Here is a 15,941-nt window from a genome sequence, read left to right as displayed (position 1 = left end):
TTTATATCTGTCAGTTGTTTAGATTGGAAATACTATATCATGGATATAGAAAGCATCATTCCATTACACACAGGGATCATCCACAGTTAATATCACTTTAATTATGATTTTCTGTTTGTTCTTCATCCCCAGTTTGGTTCCTGAAGACTGAGACCTATAACTAGAAGGGGCCAGATCACCAGCTGGTATAAACTGATGTGCTTCTGTTGAAGTCAGTGATGTTAACTTACACCAACTGAGGATCTGGCCCTATAGCTGGTTGGAAAAAATTGACAAAAATAAACTTTCTGTGAGGAAAAAATTAAATTAAATTTTGTGAGAATTTTGTAAATTCATCCGCCCACCCTCATTTGTATTCAAGAATTTATTAGGGTTAAAATTCATTTAAAAATTCTCTAGGTGCTTTAACTGGGGTGGATCTACAATGTTCAAATCTAGATCTGAACTTGTCAAAGGTTTGGGGGTTGTTTATGTCAGAGTTCTGCTTCCTGCCCTGCTCTACTAAAGACACATACAGTAAACAGACTGCAATAATCAGAAAGTGCTTTTCTCTCCTTTCAGGAAATTCTGCATGTTAAAAAAAAAAAAAAATTCCATAGATAAGAGTGGGTAATCTCAAATACCTCCAGTGCTGCATTACTTGTGCACAGTGAGGTGAGAGAAGGAAGAAGTTTGGACTCTGTTCTTTACTGGTTTAAACATAAATGGTTAATGTTTCCTTTCAAGTAGCTTGGATTCTTTTTAATGGTTTACTAGGCAACAAATTTAATAGGAAATGATTATGTAAAACTGAGGAGTCTTGATAAAGGACTTATTCTCCAAGGCTTCTCATTGGTGTGGCTTTTTTAATTTTTTTTTTAAACAAATAATGCATGCTTTATGCTGAGGGATTTACACACATCATCAGCCTTAGTCAGGGCTGGTGCAGAATTTCCTGTTTTTGTGCTGTCAGAACTGCTAAACTGCTCAAACTGCCAGTAAAGACCTAGGGTGTTTGTCCAGAAGAGGTGGAGTCTGCAGCCATTCCAGGCTCTTCACTGATATTCTCAAGGGCACATACGGAAGTCAGAGCAGTTCCACATGTAACCCCCCAAATGGGGCCAAATCCTTCTGCAGATGCTAGTAGCACTTTCTGCTTATCACTTCACAAAGGAAGGACTGTTTTTGTTGTATTAAACAATGAATTTTGGTGCGTAAGTCAGCTGAAAGGAATCTTGTGAACTCCTATAGGCACAACAGACAGCAGCTTAGCCATAAAAACTGGTGCTCTTACCCACATTGCAATTTGAAATTCATCTGCACATGCTGGCTGGTGCTTTGTTACCCACTTGCAGAACTAGACTGGGATCTCAGATCTGAATCTGGCTCCTAATCTCTCAAAGCAAAGAAGCCATTGCACACAATGGGTAAGATTCTGATCTGATAGGATTCGGATCTGACTCACATAAGGATGCTTTTGATTAAGTGCAATGTAAGGCTATGTCTACACTAGCACTTTTGTTGGTAAAACTTTTGTCAGGCTATGTCTACACTATAGCCGGGATCAACGCTCTGAGATCGATCCACCGGCAGTCGATTTAGCAGGTCTAGTGAAGACCCGCCAAATCGACTGCAGATCGTTCTCCAGTTGACCCCTGTACCCTACCCTGACGAGAAGGGTAAGGTAAGTCAATGGGAGAGTTTCTCCCATCGACCCTCCGCGGTGTAGACCCCGTGGTAACTAGACCTAAGGTACGTCAACTAGGGTGACCTGATTTCCTGATTTTATAGGGACAGTCCCACTTTTTGGGTCTTTTTCTTGTATAGGCTTCTATTACCCCCACCCCATCCCAATTTTTCACACTTGCTGTCTGGTCACTCTAATGTCGACTCCAGCTACGTTAGTCACGTAGCTGGAGTTGCGTAGCTTAGGTCGACTTACCACGGTAGTGTAGACATAAGGGCTGACCGACATAAGTTTCATTGACAGAAGCGCCATGTGGACAGTGTTATAGCTACCACTGCTCGTTGTGGGTGGTTTAATTATGCTGACGGGAGAGCTCTCTCCTGCCGGCAGAGTGGCTACACGGTAGATCTTACAGCTGTAAGATCTGTAGTGTAGACATAGCCTAAATGAGACCAGAACCAGGCCCTATGTGGGCTTGTCTACACTGGCACTTTACAGCGCTGCAACTTTCTCGCTCAGGGGTGTGATAAAACACCCCCCGAGCTCTGCAAGTTTCAGCAGCACTGTAAAGTGCCAGGGTAGACTGTGCACCAGCCCTGGGAGCCGTGCTCCCAGCATTGGTAGCTATTCCCCTCGCGGAGGTGGGTTTTTTTATAGCCCTGGGAGAGCTCTGTCCCAGTGCTACACAGCCCTGTTAAAGTGCTGCTGTGGCAATGCTTTAATGTTGCTAGTGAAGACACGGCCTAATATGAAAATGTTAAATCTACAGTGAGGTGTAAATCTTCAGCAGAGCCACCACCTGGATGGGCTCACTTTGCAGCTGCAAACACCAGGAGCAATTCTACTTCTGGATACAGTTCAGTTAGGGGGAAAAAAAGCTTTAATTAACAACCGATAAGATAAGAATGTTATAGGAATAATATTGATGCCACAATGGTTCCATAATTAATCTACTTTATTCAATCTACGGAATAGTTTTGATTTCTTTTTGATTTCACTTTGGTAGCATCCTGGACAACATGCATTTTTAAAAAAATGTAAGCATCTACTGAACTTTATCTTGATCTCTAGTCACAGATAAGTCTTCCTCTTCTTGACCCACATGTAGGGAAAGCCAGAGGAAAAAAATGTAATTCCAGTAGCATTAATAAATCAATCAGAGAAGGATCTTGCAGGAACAGCACTGAACTAGGACCCATGTAAACCGAGTTCAGTTCCCAGCTGCAGATTCCCTGAGTGACCCTAAGCAAGTCACTTAGGGCAAGATTTTCAAAAGGCCTCAGTCTGAATTTTGTTGTGCCTCAGTTTCCCATCCAGAAAAGGGGGATAATCCTTTCCCCCACCCTTTGCCTGTTTAGATTGTATGGCCCAGATCTACAGAAGTATTGATTTTAATGGAAGTTAAGAGCCATTTGTGGATCTGGGCCTAAGCCCTTTGTCAAGGAGTTCTTCTGTGTCTGTACAGTGCTTAGCACAATTGTTGATTTGTATTCCTGTAACACCTAGGAGCTCCAGTCATGGAACAGGACCCCATTGTGCTAGGTGCTGTACAAACAGAGAGAAAAAAGATGCTTTCTGCTCCAAAGATTTATAGTCGAAGTATAAGGCAAAAGACAACCGTCAGATGCAGCCAGAGAGACGGGGGAAAGAATGGGGCTCTGTTTTTGTACCGGTCTCTAGGCAATACTTAGTACAGAAATAAAACACTAAAATCAAATTCCATATTTTGGCTGTTTTTAAAATTCAGCTTCTATTTCTGCATAAAATCCGCATCAGACTGTTTGACACTGGAAATTACATTGTTTTCCTCAATTTGTGTGTGTATATCTGCTACTGAGTCTGCTCAGGACAGTTCCAGTCTTGAAAATGTCAACTATTGGCCTCTTCTAGTTTAACAAAGTTGGGCACCCGGCCAGTTTCCAAAGAGAGAATTTGTTTGCAGGTTGAAAAACCTGCAGCATGAAACTTCACAAGAATCTAATTGTTTTTCTGCATTTCCAGTGCATAGCCTGGCTGAAAGAAAACTAATCCTGTAACGAGCAGAACACATGGCCATGGAGCGCAAAACAACTTAACTGTTGAATGAGCTCTTTTATGGAGGGCAGTCCATAAATCACTGTCAGTTGGAGGGAGGCATTTCTTATGCGAATGGCAGCTATTTATTTAAACTCATTTCCTAGGACGTTTACTTATTCCTGAGACAGCATTTTTGGTTTTAAAATTTGATTTCTTTAAAAATTCTAATTTAAGATCACTGGATATTTTGCAATATTTCTGATGTAATGTGGTTGGCTATTTAAAAGCTTAGGGATAAAGATAGAGCCACTCTGTAAAGTTCTTCATGTGATTTCTTGACAACTGGAGCTCAGTGCAGTATTTTGGTCTGGGAACCAAGAAACATTAGCAACCTTTCCCTTTGTCTTTGGCTGTGGCTTTAACAAAGCCCTTCCTCCCGAATAAGCTCTCAATCTTTACTTTATGTGAACACCTACAATCTAAAAAAATATCTAAATTTAGTAACATGGCACTGGGATTGAGGAATCTCAACTGAATTCGTCCCCTACGACCTTTTTTCCTCTTAGGGCTGCATGTTGTGCTGCTTTATGAGAAGGCTGACTCTGCTTCTTCAAAGCTTGTAATCTTCCTGTTATCAGAGAGGAATCAAATGAAAGGGGTAGTTCCTGTGTAACTGGGCCCTGCCAACGCTAACCACTATTTCATCAGTATTAGCCACTCAGTGGCATGAAGTCATCCGCAATCGCTCTTGACTTTTTTGACCTGAAAAATTGCTTCAATGTGACTTGTTTCAAAATTTCCTTGAATTTGACTTTAAAAAGGTTGAGATGGAAATAAAATGTTTAGATTTTGTTAAAACAAAAAAGTTCAATTTTTTTTTACATTTTTGGTTTGTTCCCCTCCGTTCCCCCCCCAAAAGACCTGAAACAATTTCCCCCACCCTAAAAAAGCGAGTGAACCAAAAAAATCCATTATTCATACTGCTCTGTGTGGCAGTCACTTTCCTGATTCCATTGTAGAGATAAATTTCTCTTCTAAGGAAGTTCTGGCCTTCACACAGACTTTTTAGCATTATAACAAGTCAGCTTAGGGGAGTGACCTTTTTGTTTTGTTTTTTTGTAACTGACAGAGTTATTCTGGTACAAGCTCTACTGTGGATGCAGCTATACTGGTATCAAGATGCCTTACATCAGTATAACTATCGGTATAACTATATAACCAGTATAACTGGTTTTGTGCCACATTAAACTTTCCTAAGTGGAACAGTGAGAAAATGGGACCTTAACTTCAATCTGATAAAGCTGGATATAATAGGACTGATTCTCCTGTCATTTACACCAGTGTAATGAGAATTAACTCGTTGCAGTCAATGGAATAACATAGGTGTAAAACCAGTGAGCTCTGGATCAGGCCCAAGATGCATATAATGGTTTTGTACAATTACTCTTGATTTATATCACTAGTTATGACATCAGATTTAAGGCCCATTATGGTTGGGAGAAGAACAGAAAGTGCTGTAATTATTAAAAGACCAATGTAGCTTTCTGACACTGGCACTAGTTTTGGTCATCAGTTGCAAGACTATGGGTTTGAGAGGCCCACTGCAGCATTATTTCCTAGCTACAAAGGGTCCTAATGAGAAGGACAGATCTTTTCACCTCTTCCTTCATAATACTCATCAGGAATGTAGTTCTGCAGATGCTATAGAATCCATCTGCTACAGTGATGATATTTGGAAAGGACTGAAGTTTGAAATCTGATTTTCAGTTCTAATTTATTCTTGCATTGAGGAAGTATGACAGATACTTATTCCACAGCCAAGCATGGTATGGATGTGTAATTTATCCTTGCTTACATATCAATGATCAAAGAACAAGGACAACCTGAGTCCCTGTATAAGGATCTTCAGTTAAGGATTAAAGATGTGAATGATTTATTTTTTTAAAAGGAAATGCATTTGGTTGTATATTGATTTATGTATGATTTAATAATCTATAATTCAGATGCTTCTATGCATTAAAATGTCAGTCCCACCGTTCCCTGTTTGAGTTAGTATAAGTGTTTAATAAACCAAAGAAATCTGAAATCATTTGTAAAATTTATTAACCCTGATTATTACAAGAGTTTTGTAAAGCAGGTAGAATCCTGATCAGTCTTAGGGTTGCTTTTTATTAGGATTAATTACAGATATGAATGGAGATGAGTAACTGACAAAACAACTAAGTTTTTTTTTTCTTTTCCTAAATCTGAAAAACATTAACAACATAAGATTGTAGATATATCCTCTGAATTAGTAGTATAGTGGAGATGCTAGCGCCCTCTTGTGCTGTATGAATAGTTTAAGTATTTGTATTTGTTATTCTACCTCACCAAGTCAAGGAAGAAACTGTGCTTTAAATCACTTTGAGCCTTTGCATTTTAGCCTTTTAATTTACATTAATAATGTACAGACCAATCTGAAGCATAATCTTAAAACCACTGATTCTATTATACCGCAGACCTTGCTAATTACAACATAATGACAAACCACATAAGGTTCGGTTGGTTGGTTGGTATTGACCTTTAAATATAAATTTTATCAAAATATGATTTTTTTTATGACTGCTTTAAAGCTCTGTAGCTGAGAATTCTTTGTCCACTGCTTTGCCACAAAAACTGCAATCCTTTCATCATATTCATTTACTCTGCTATTCATCTTTTTCACTGTCACTTTCTGACCTCACCTATACTTCCTCTCACCCCTATAGACTTAAAAATCATTCCCATGACCTCCCTTTAATTATATTACACATTGTTTCTTAATGACCTTTACAGTTACTTACTAACATCTAATGAACAAATTCTGTAAATGATACACCTCAAATGTACACAAACGTTTGCTTTAGTCTTCAGTGTGGCCCTCTTTTGATGACAGCCATAAAAAGGAAAATAATGAGACATCTTTACTGCAAGGGAGCTCATAAAGAGTGGCTGATTCTTCAGCACCCAAGCATCTTCATTACTTGGATTTTCCAGCAGGTAGAATAGACACTGGATCTGTTTGAACTTCAGCATCAGATGTCCGTTTCGGCCCCTGAGGAAGAATATACAGAAACATGTAAAAATAGTTGAACCATGTTGAAGAACAATTACATCTGCAATTATGTTTTGGTCCTTTGCAAACAGACATTTCCATTGATGTTACCTCTCTTCTCTCCTCAATTCTTCTCCTTTAATCAGTTTTTAACACTACCGAGAGCTGGAGCCACATCTGCACACTCCCCACAATGGGATTAAAATGGTGCAAGCCACAACTATACCTGAACATGGCTGTTGCTCATTCTCTCTGGTTATTGTTTTGACAGAACTGCACTAACCAACCATGCTATATTATTGTGGTTCTAGAATAGTTCTCAATAAAATATCATTGTCCAAACTGGTTACTGCACACATACTAGAGCCCTTCAAATGGGTTTAGGAGTTCTGCTCCCAGTATAAAGGAACATTAAATGCCTTTACGTATTTAGGTATTTGAAAATGTCATAATGATATTGCATTTGTAATGCCCTGTCTATACTACAAACCCAACTCTTTTGGCAACAGTTCATGACACTCCTCTGTCCTGATTATAACAAACATGGTTGAGTTGCATCAGCTCTATTCACAACACAGACATGGCTCTGTCTTACGTTGGGTGAAATTTTCCAAGTAGTTAAAGCCATACTGTAAACCCAGTTTTAGGAGATATGGGGTGCCCTGCCCCATTTGTAGTGGTCTTGAAATCAGCACAATAAACAGAAATATGCAAAAATCAGTTGAATAATTCTGAAGGACAGGCTTCTTAAACAGTCTAAATCTAAACCCATGTCTAAACTATACAGCTAATCCGTTTTAAAATTTAGTTTAGCTGAACCAGATCTAAAACCATTAAAAGATTGCCTGCAGTAGACCAGTACCATGTGTTAGCTATGTTTACGCAGCCATACCTACCATTCTGTCTAACTGTGTTTATTTAAAAAAAGAACAGGAGTACTTGTGGCACCTTAGAGACTAACAAATTTATTTGAGCATAAGCTTTCGTGAGCTACAGCTCACTTCATCAGATCCGATGAAGTTAGCTGTAGCTCACGAAAGCTTATGCTTTAAAAAATTTGTTAGTCTCTAAGGTGCCACAAGTACTCCTGTTCTTTTTGTGGATACAGACTAACATGGCTGCTACTCTGAAACCTGTGTTTATTTAGTGCATTACTGGGAAATCTGGACAGCTATCATTCATGACTTCAGCAGTGGCTCTATTGCCTGGAGAGGACATGCACATAGGGTGACACCAATAATGCATGGAGCATTGCACTCTGGGACATACAGTTTCACAGAGAAGTGGGAGAAAGGAGGATTAGCTAAACTAGTCTCACAAGCATGGTTAGGGAATCCTCCCCCTTGTTCGCGAAGCAACAGCAGATACTTTGACATTAATCCACGTGGCCATGTTAATGACCTGCTGCCTGCTGGCCATTTTATTTTTCTTGTTCTAAAAAATTGCAGCATAACACCTCTCCACCCTTAAAAACCACCACCACCACAGTTGGCCAAAGAGGGCACTGTTTTATCCTGTACAATCTGTGTTGACCCAGATGCAGACTGGTGCGACTCCAGTGATTGTAAGTGAGTTGCACCCACTTACCCCAAAGTTGAATTTGAACCACTGTCTAGAACTAGATTGTTTCTAACTGGTTATGCCCTGCAGACAGCACAAGCTGGCTTTCTAAATGCATCGACATTGGTAGTTGACCATAATTATAAATCAACAACACAAAACAAGCTAGTCATTCCAAATTTAGCCAGTAAAGAGAGTCTGAACATCAATTAAAAGATTTCCCAATGTTAGATAAACTTGAAGTCTGTCAACTGTAACTGTGTCTGTGCAATGCATGAGTACGTTAACTTGAGAAATAAGATACTATTATTTGCTCTATTTCCTGTAAATACTGCAGGCTGGAAGTGAACTCATTTTGACTGACTTAGCACATTTGCCAAATAACATCATTTATTTATGTTCACCTATAGTGCATCCTGATCGCTGAGCCCATTTTCAAAGTGGCTTGTTAAATAAAACTGGAAGCTGGAAAGGATGCTGGCCTGTGATTCTTATTACCTAGAATTTTCAAGGCTCTTGAAAGAGTTGATACCTCTGTTTTAACAAGCAAGTTCCAGATCTGCCCTCAGATACATGGGCGGGCATGGTTCCCATTGGTCCAAACTCTGCTCTCAGTTATTCCTGTACAACCCCTTTGAGGGCTAACCTGGAGCACATTTAATTTGGATTGTATCTGTTCTAAGAGTGGGATCAGGAATGTAGCGATAGAACGGCAGTTCTGATTCAGAGTGTGCTCAACAAAAGCATTGCCTCTGTGCACACTGTACTGAAGATCCCAATTCAGATAGTTCCCAAGAGTGTTTTCATGTGTGGAATACCCACAGTTTCCATTTATTTCATTTTGAGTTGTCCTACTTCTGAAAATCAAGCCATTAATCCCTAGCTTTAGTCAGTGTATATTTTCCTGATTCCCGCTCTACCCTAAATTCCTTTGCATTTTATTATGTTGTGAATTCCTCTTCTGCTTTTGTAACAGACACAGAATTGTGTAGCTTCTTTCAATGAAATTCAGATAGTCAATGACCCTTGTTCTCTGACAGACCTATGCTATTGGTGCTGTAATTTTGCCTAATAGCATAATCTGTTCCACTAGTAGCTAGGAACAGATGCCTGATCTCGACTTTCTAATCGAGTGCATTCCTCTACATTCCGTTTCCTTTACACTATGTCCTTTTGCAAAAGAATCAGCTGTTTTTTAAAACAGCTGGCCAGAATTCAGGGGACAATCCAGTGGACTTTGCCCATGAAAATGCACAATGGAGTATGGAGACAAGTAAGGTCTAGAGAACCTCCCCTTCTGCTAAAATATCTTCTATCCCCATTTTATCAGTCCAGAGCTCAGCACTCTATCAGAGAAGCTCTTACCAGATTTCTGGACTTATACTTTAAATGGAGGATACTATGATTGGTTTATGAATAGTCTAATACTCTAAGAGTTTAACTATTACAACTTGTGGTGTGCACTTTGCAACTTATTTTGGTTTGAACTATTATTGTTTTATTGGAAAGTGTTGGTTTTTGGAAGGATTGCGGATTGACTTCCTTAGACATGGGTAAAAAGTTGAGTCATAAATGTATGAAGGAGTGGTAGTATGCTGTCAAATATTTCAATCTGGGGAACACTTCTGTTTTAAATGCTGAATATTCTTCCTGATTGGAGAGGTGAAAACATCCATCTCCACTGTGCAGCAAGATCTGGTAGTGGGTTGTCTTTCCCAGTTGAAGAGCTAGCCAACTGGCCAGATAAGCTATAAATCTAAAACCTTTACACTGTATACATAAATAAAAAAAGAGTTATTCTGTTCACGAAAGAGGAAAGATACCTGAGTATTTTAGGGCTCTGTTAATGCAAGAAAAAATGATGCACTGCATGGCCAAATTAATATCAGGCATGAGAAATGCAAATTAGCAAAGAAAAATATCTCAGAGAATCTCTTTCTATTCTCTCTTCACTTTACTTGCTTGTAGCAGTATCCACCTCTCTGTCTCTGCACGCAATCTCACCTCTCTTGGTGCAAGAGCCTTCTCTGCTCTGGCTCTGAGACATCCTTCTGCCTCACTGACTCTCGTACAAAAACATATTCTCTTGTTTGCCTCCTAATCTCTTTGCAATTATTCTAATGCTGTTTCTATTTAAGGCCAGGTCTACGTACACAAGCTTACAGCGGCACAGCAGTACCGATACAGCTATGCCGCTGTTGGAGTGCTCAGATAGCCACGTTATGACGATTGGAGAGAGCTCTCCTGTCGACATAATAAAACCATCTCAACGAGCTCCCACCGACATAATACTCTGCATATGAGTGCTTATGCCAGCAAAGTTTACGTCGCTCAGGGAGGTGGGTTTTTTTACATTCATGAGCGACAAAAGTTTTGCTGACATATGCACTAGTGTAGACATGGCCTAACTGTATGAAAAGTTTCTGGATGCAGCTTGTTTGAATGACAGAATACAAAATAAAGAACTATTGTCTACAAATACAGAAGCCCTTTCTCACTCATTGACTTCAGTGAGAATTTTGACTGAGAAAGGACATTGGTATTTGGCCCACAGTATTTGATTTCTGCAGAATTCAAACCAAGAAAGCAATTCTCCATTATTTCTAGAAACAATAGAGGTAGTAAATATTTGCCTGGTCAATTTGTAACCCATGTGAGGACTACCTCTACCCAGTTCCCATAAGAGGTTAACAAATCTACTACAGCTGCTAGCTAAATCCTTTAGCTCAAGCAATAGAAGCTCATGGTTTTATACCAGGAGGTCCCAGGTTGAAACCCTCCTGTTGGCCAATCATAGAATATCAGGGTTGGAAGGGACCTCAGGAGGTCATCTAGTCCAACCCCCTGCTCAAAGCAGGACCAATCCCCAATTTTTGCCCCAGATCCCTAAATGGCCTCCTCAAGGATTGAACTCACAACCCTGGGTTTAGCAGGCCAATTCTCAAACCACTGAGCTATCCCTCCCCCCAAGTTGGATTTTGGGATTGGTTACAAATATTCATAATATGCGCCAAAGTGGGACTGGTTACAAATATACATAATATGAGCCGAGTTTTCCAGACACGTGAGCACACTGTATGCTTGTGAGTCATGTGGTACATACACACACATTTATATACTTGTGCATATTGGGGACTTGCACACACATTGAGTGGGAAAGTAAACACGCACTCAGGAGCACATGTCTAATAACTGTGACCAGTTTGTACAAAATACAAAGAGCGGGTATAAACAAGGTTCTGCTTCTTCCAGAGGATGCTGAGGAACAGGATCTACCCGTGACTTCAGTGGGAGCTGCAGACAGTGCTTAATTTGTAATGAAAGGTGCTGGGGCTCAAGCAATTTTTTACTTTCATAACTGATGTGGCAAGCACAGTGGTACTGGGGCTATGAACTGCCAAGCCTAGAGGTGTTGGGGCTCAACCCTTACAAGCCCCAGCACAAATTAAGCACTGGCTGCAGATGAATGGAAGTCAATGGAAATTATTAGTACTTAGCATCTGGGGTGAAATCCTGATTTCAATGGCAAAGTACCCCCAGATTTTAGGAAGGCCAGGATTTCACTCAAGGCCCCTAAATGATACAATTTTTTTTCCTGTTTAACATATATGTAAGTGGCTTCATTATTATTATTATTAAGAGATCATGCAGAAAGAGTTAAGTTTCCTTCCTTCTCCTTCCCCGGACAATATACAAATTTTTTGTAGTGCAAATAGCACAGTGTAGGATAGATCACAATTCTGTGAAATGAATGTTAATCAAACACTCCTTATGATGTGGAAAAACATCTGCCACAAAATGAGTCATATTGTTCTGAACAACAGCTTAACTTTCTAACGTAATGTTCTAAAACGGCTAGTTTTCAAATCAGTGTCAATTTAAATTCTGTTCTACTTGCTTTTTCCTCTTCTGGGCAGTGGTAGTTGGCTAAGTTTTATTTTATTTTCTAGCCACCCTCTGAGCAGAGCCAGGGGAAAAAAAGTTGTAAATAACCTATCACAACCAGATTCATTACAACTAAGGTGACCTCCTCATTTTGTATTCTTCCCAGCACTGGAAGATGTCCACTGATGTCCATTTGGGATGTAAAAAGATGTGGCTAGCCTTGGATGAGGGTCTGAAGTCAGGAGTGATCACATAACACTTTGTACTCAGTCTGTCTGTTGTGGTAGGGAGAGTGGAACAAGTTGCTTCCTGCCAATTGATTTTATGAATAACTACTAGAAAATCCTTAACTTCTCTGTTCCTGGCACTGTTCCCCCCATCCTTCCCACAGCCCCCATTGGCCTGGAGCGGCGAACCGCGGCCAGTGGGAGCCGCGATCGGCTGAACCTGTGGATGTGGCAGGTAAACAAACCAGTGCGGCCCGCCAGGGGCTTTCCCTGAACAAGTGGTGGACCGGCTTTGAGAACCACTGGTTTAGAGAGAGGGCTTCTTAACAGAGGCAAGTGGCTATCTGTGAACTAGCTTTTGCATTGCTCACCATGAGAGAGACAATGTCGGTGAGGTAATATATTTTATTGGACCAACTTCTACTGCTGAAAGAGACACGTTTTTGAGATACACAGAGCTCTTTTTCAGGTCTGGGAAATGTAATCTGAGTCTCCTAGCTAAATAGAATTTGGGACAGATTGTTAAGCATAAGGAGTTAACACGTTGCAAGAGCCTATTCACAATGAAGTAGGCAATGACCACCTCTGCAGTCATAGGACAAAGGAGGATTAGTGGATTACTGATTGTTGTAATGAGACATAAAATCAGTGTCTCCATTCATGATTTTTAATGTCTAGCAAAGTTATGAATTTTAGCTCCCATGCTCATCTTTTGAAGGTGTGGTGCAGCTTTTCTTTGAGGATGAGGACTGAGAGGTCGGATATGGAGAGTGGTGGTTTTGTAAAAAGCATTCACCTGCAGGTGATAGGGTACTTGTGTCTTATTATTTTTTTCTGTGTCAGTTCATTTGAGAGCTTAGTGATTGTCTGTCTGGTTTTACCCACATTGTCGTGCTTTGGGGGACTTAATAAAAGATATTACCTCAGCCATCTTGTCTCTCTCATATCCTGGGACCAACACAACTACAACAAACTTGCTTGCCAAGGGCTCACTAGAACCAAGCATGTGTTCCCAAGACATTTTCCATCTGCTCTAATGTTGATTGGCAGCTTTGTTCCCACTTTTCCCTGCCTCTGGCTGAAAATGTGCTGCCGTAAGGCCCTGATCCTGCAAGCTGCTCCATGTAAGTGGACTCCAGGGCCGCTCCATTGAAGTTAATAGCGTGTACCAGTGCAGGGGTCTGCTCACAAGAGGCAGCTTGCAGGGTCGTCATTTAAATCAGCCGAATCACGATTTAAAAGCAAAAATTAATTTAACCTACTAAGCCCTTAAAAAATCCTCCAAATGACTGTCTCTTCTCTATTTTCTTGAGGGGGGAGTCCTTCGCAGTGTCTCCTCCATTCTGGATTGAGTCGGTGGCTGTGGTTTGCTGTTGTCTGGAGTCTTGCTGATCTTGGGTTTCCTGTTTGCTCAGCTCTGTTGTAGACGTTTTGTCTTTTGAACTCTCCTTGCTCTTCTGGCCCACAAGTTCACTTTCCGTTGGGGCGATTGGCCTCTCTGTGGAGCCTGATGTCTAAAGCAGTTTCAGACAATGGTTATTTTTAGTGGCAAATATAAACATTTTGGCAGGAGGTTCATAAATATAGTAAAAATCAAAGGCCACCTCCAATGTACAGAGCTGGGGCCTGATTCAGCAGCCTTTACTTAGGACAGTAGCCCCAATGAGACTGAGATCACTTATGTGAGTAAAGACTGAGGATCAGGCCCTTTCTGCATAGCCTTTATTTTTATATATTTCTACGGTGAAGCTTCTTTAGCTGGCAGCGGCACGTGATTAAAAAAAGAACAGACTGTATATTTATAGATATATAGAATTACATGCATGCTCTCACAGCTGCAAAGATGTAACCGTCTCTGCATCCCAAGCTGCAAAGTCCCCATACAAGCTTGAAAGTGCAAGGGAAGGAGCGATAAAGACAGGTAGCAGGGCACATAAAGCAGAGGTAAAAATATCCCATCTATAAAATTACAGTACTCCACCAGGTGATTAACAAGCCATGATTTGGCCATGGAAGTCCAGTGCTGCGTGGAATTGCCAAAGGAGACACTGTGAATTCCTCAAAACACAAACAACATTACAGAGCGGACAAATACAGCGAAGGTAAGAACTCAAACTGAGAAAACAACTGGATAGGGTCAAAGGTCACAAATCAAGATTCAGATCTGAAGAACAAATAAAATAACATGATGATTCTGTCAGTTTCTGTGGCTGTACATTTGTGCTAAAACATTTGCTTGCAAATGGGAATTTCTTTTTGCATTATATAAGACTTGTCAAAACTATCCTGACTCACTTATTGAGTTAAAAAGAATCATGGTAGTGGAGCCTACAAATTAGACATATTTAGGCCATCTGCAAATTTGGCCCTTGCAGCCTGGAGATGCCCCCACGGTTTAACAAATTGCAGTGTTGCCAACTCTTCTGATTTTATTGTGAGTCTCATAGTAGTGGTTGTTTTTCTTGGAGCTCCATCTCCTGGAATCATGTGATTACAGGAGAATATCAGCTTTCATTAAAAACAAAGTAAGTCTTTAGCTATCATGGTTACAGAGAAACTTCAAAGTATAAACTCTAAAGGCTCAAGAACCAGAAGACAAATAAAAAGAACCCAAAATCTACTATTAAAAAAAAAAACCTCATGATTTTTAAGCTCATCACTTAATTTTGGGGGCCTGATTTATGATTTTTGAATTTCTGGGGTTGGCAATACTACAACTGGTCTATTTCACATAAGTCCCTCTTTCCTTTTCATCATAGAATCCATAGGGTTCAAAGGGACCACAAGAGTCATCTAGTCTAACTCCTGGCCAAGATTGCAGGATTTGTTGTGCCTAAACTATCCAAGATAGATGGCTATCAAGCTTTCTTTTGAAAACCTCCAGTGAAGGAGCTTCCACAACTCTCCTAGGCAGTCCGTTTCATTGTTCTACCATTCTTATGGTTAGGAAGTTTTTTCTGAGATTTAATCTAAGGCTATGTCTACACTATCACTTTTGTCAATAAAACTTCTGTCGGTCAGGGATGTGGAAAAAAAGAGCCCCTCCCTTCTCCCAACCAAAATAAGTTTCACTGACAAAAGTGCCTGTATGGACAGTGCTATGTTGGTGGGAGACGCTCTCCCACTGACGTAGCTACAGTTGCTCATTGGGGGTGCTTTAATTAAGCCGACAGGAGAGCTCTCTCCTACCAGCATAGAGCAACTACATGGGAGACCTTACAGCAACACAGCTGCAGTGGTACAACTGTGCCGCTGCACGGCCTGTAGTGCAGACATCGCCTAAATCTGCCATGGTGTAGTTTGAACCCATTGCCTCTTGTCCTGCCCTCTATGGCAAGAGAGGACTTTTCTCCATTTTTTTAAGGCAGGCTTCCAAGTATTTAAAGACGGCTATCATGTTGTCCCTTAATCTCCTCTTTTCCAAACTAAACATACCCAGTTCCGTCAGCCTTTGCTCATATGGCTTGTGTTCCATCTAGGGTGACCAGACAGCAAGTGTGAAAAATTGGGATGG

General features: G+C 40.5%; 1 protein-coding gene across 8 annotated transcripts in view; it reads right to left on the bottom strand.

Moving 5' to 3' along the window:
- Nucleotides 1-5,768: 5,768 nt before the first annotated feature.
- BCAS1 (brain enriched myelin associated protein 1) overlaps nt 5,769-15,941 on the bottom strand; it is a 95,495-nt gene continuing 85,322 nt past the window's right edge. For 6 of the 8 annotated variants that reach the window (XM_075118754.1, XM_075118755.1, XM_075118757.1 and 3 more), the window contains 2 exons: nt 13,690-13,941; nt 5,769-6,755 (listed from right to left, as the gene is read on the bottom strand). In XM_075118754.1, coding sequence (XP_074974855.1) covers nt 6,681-6,755; nt 13,690-13,941 — 327 coding nt within the window. In that variant the 3' untranslated portion in view covers nt 5,769-6,680. The remainder of the gene's footprint in view (nt 6,756-13,689; nt 13,942-15,941) is intronic. The other 2 variants (XM_075118759.1, XM_075118760.1) reach the window with 1 other exon arrangement.

This window comes from Caretta caretta, chromosome 13 (assembly GCF_965140235.1).
Source record: "Caretta caretta isolate rCarCar2 chromosome 13, rCarCar1.hap1, whole genome shotgun sequence".
Lineage (NCBI taxonomy): Eukaryota > Metazoa > Chordata > Testudines > Cheloniidae > Caretta > Caretta caretta.
This window is presented reverse-complemented; position numbering and strand designations above follow the sequence as displayed.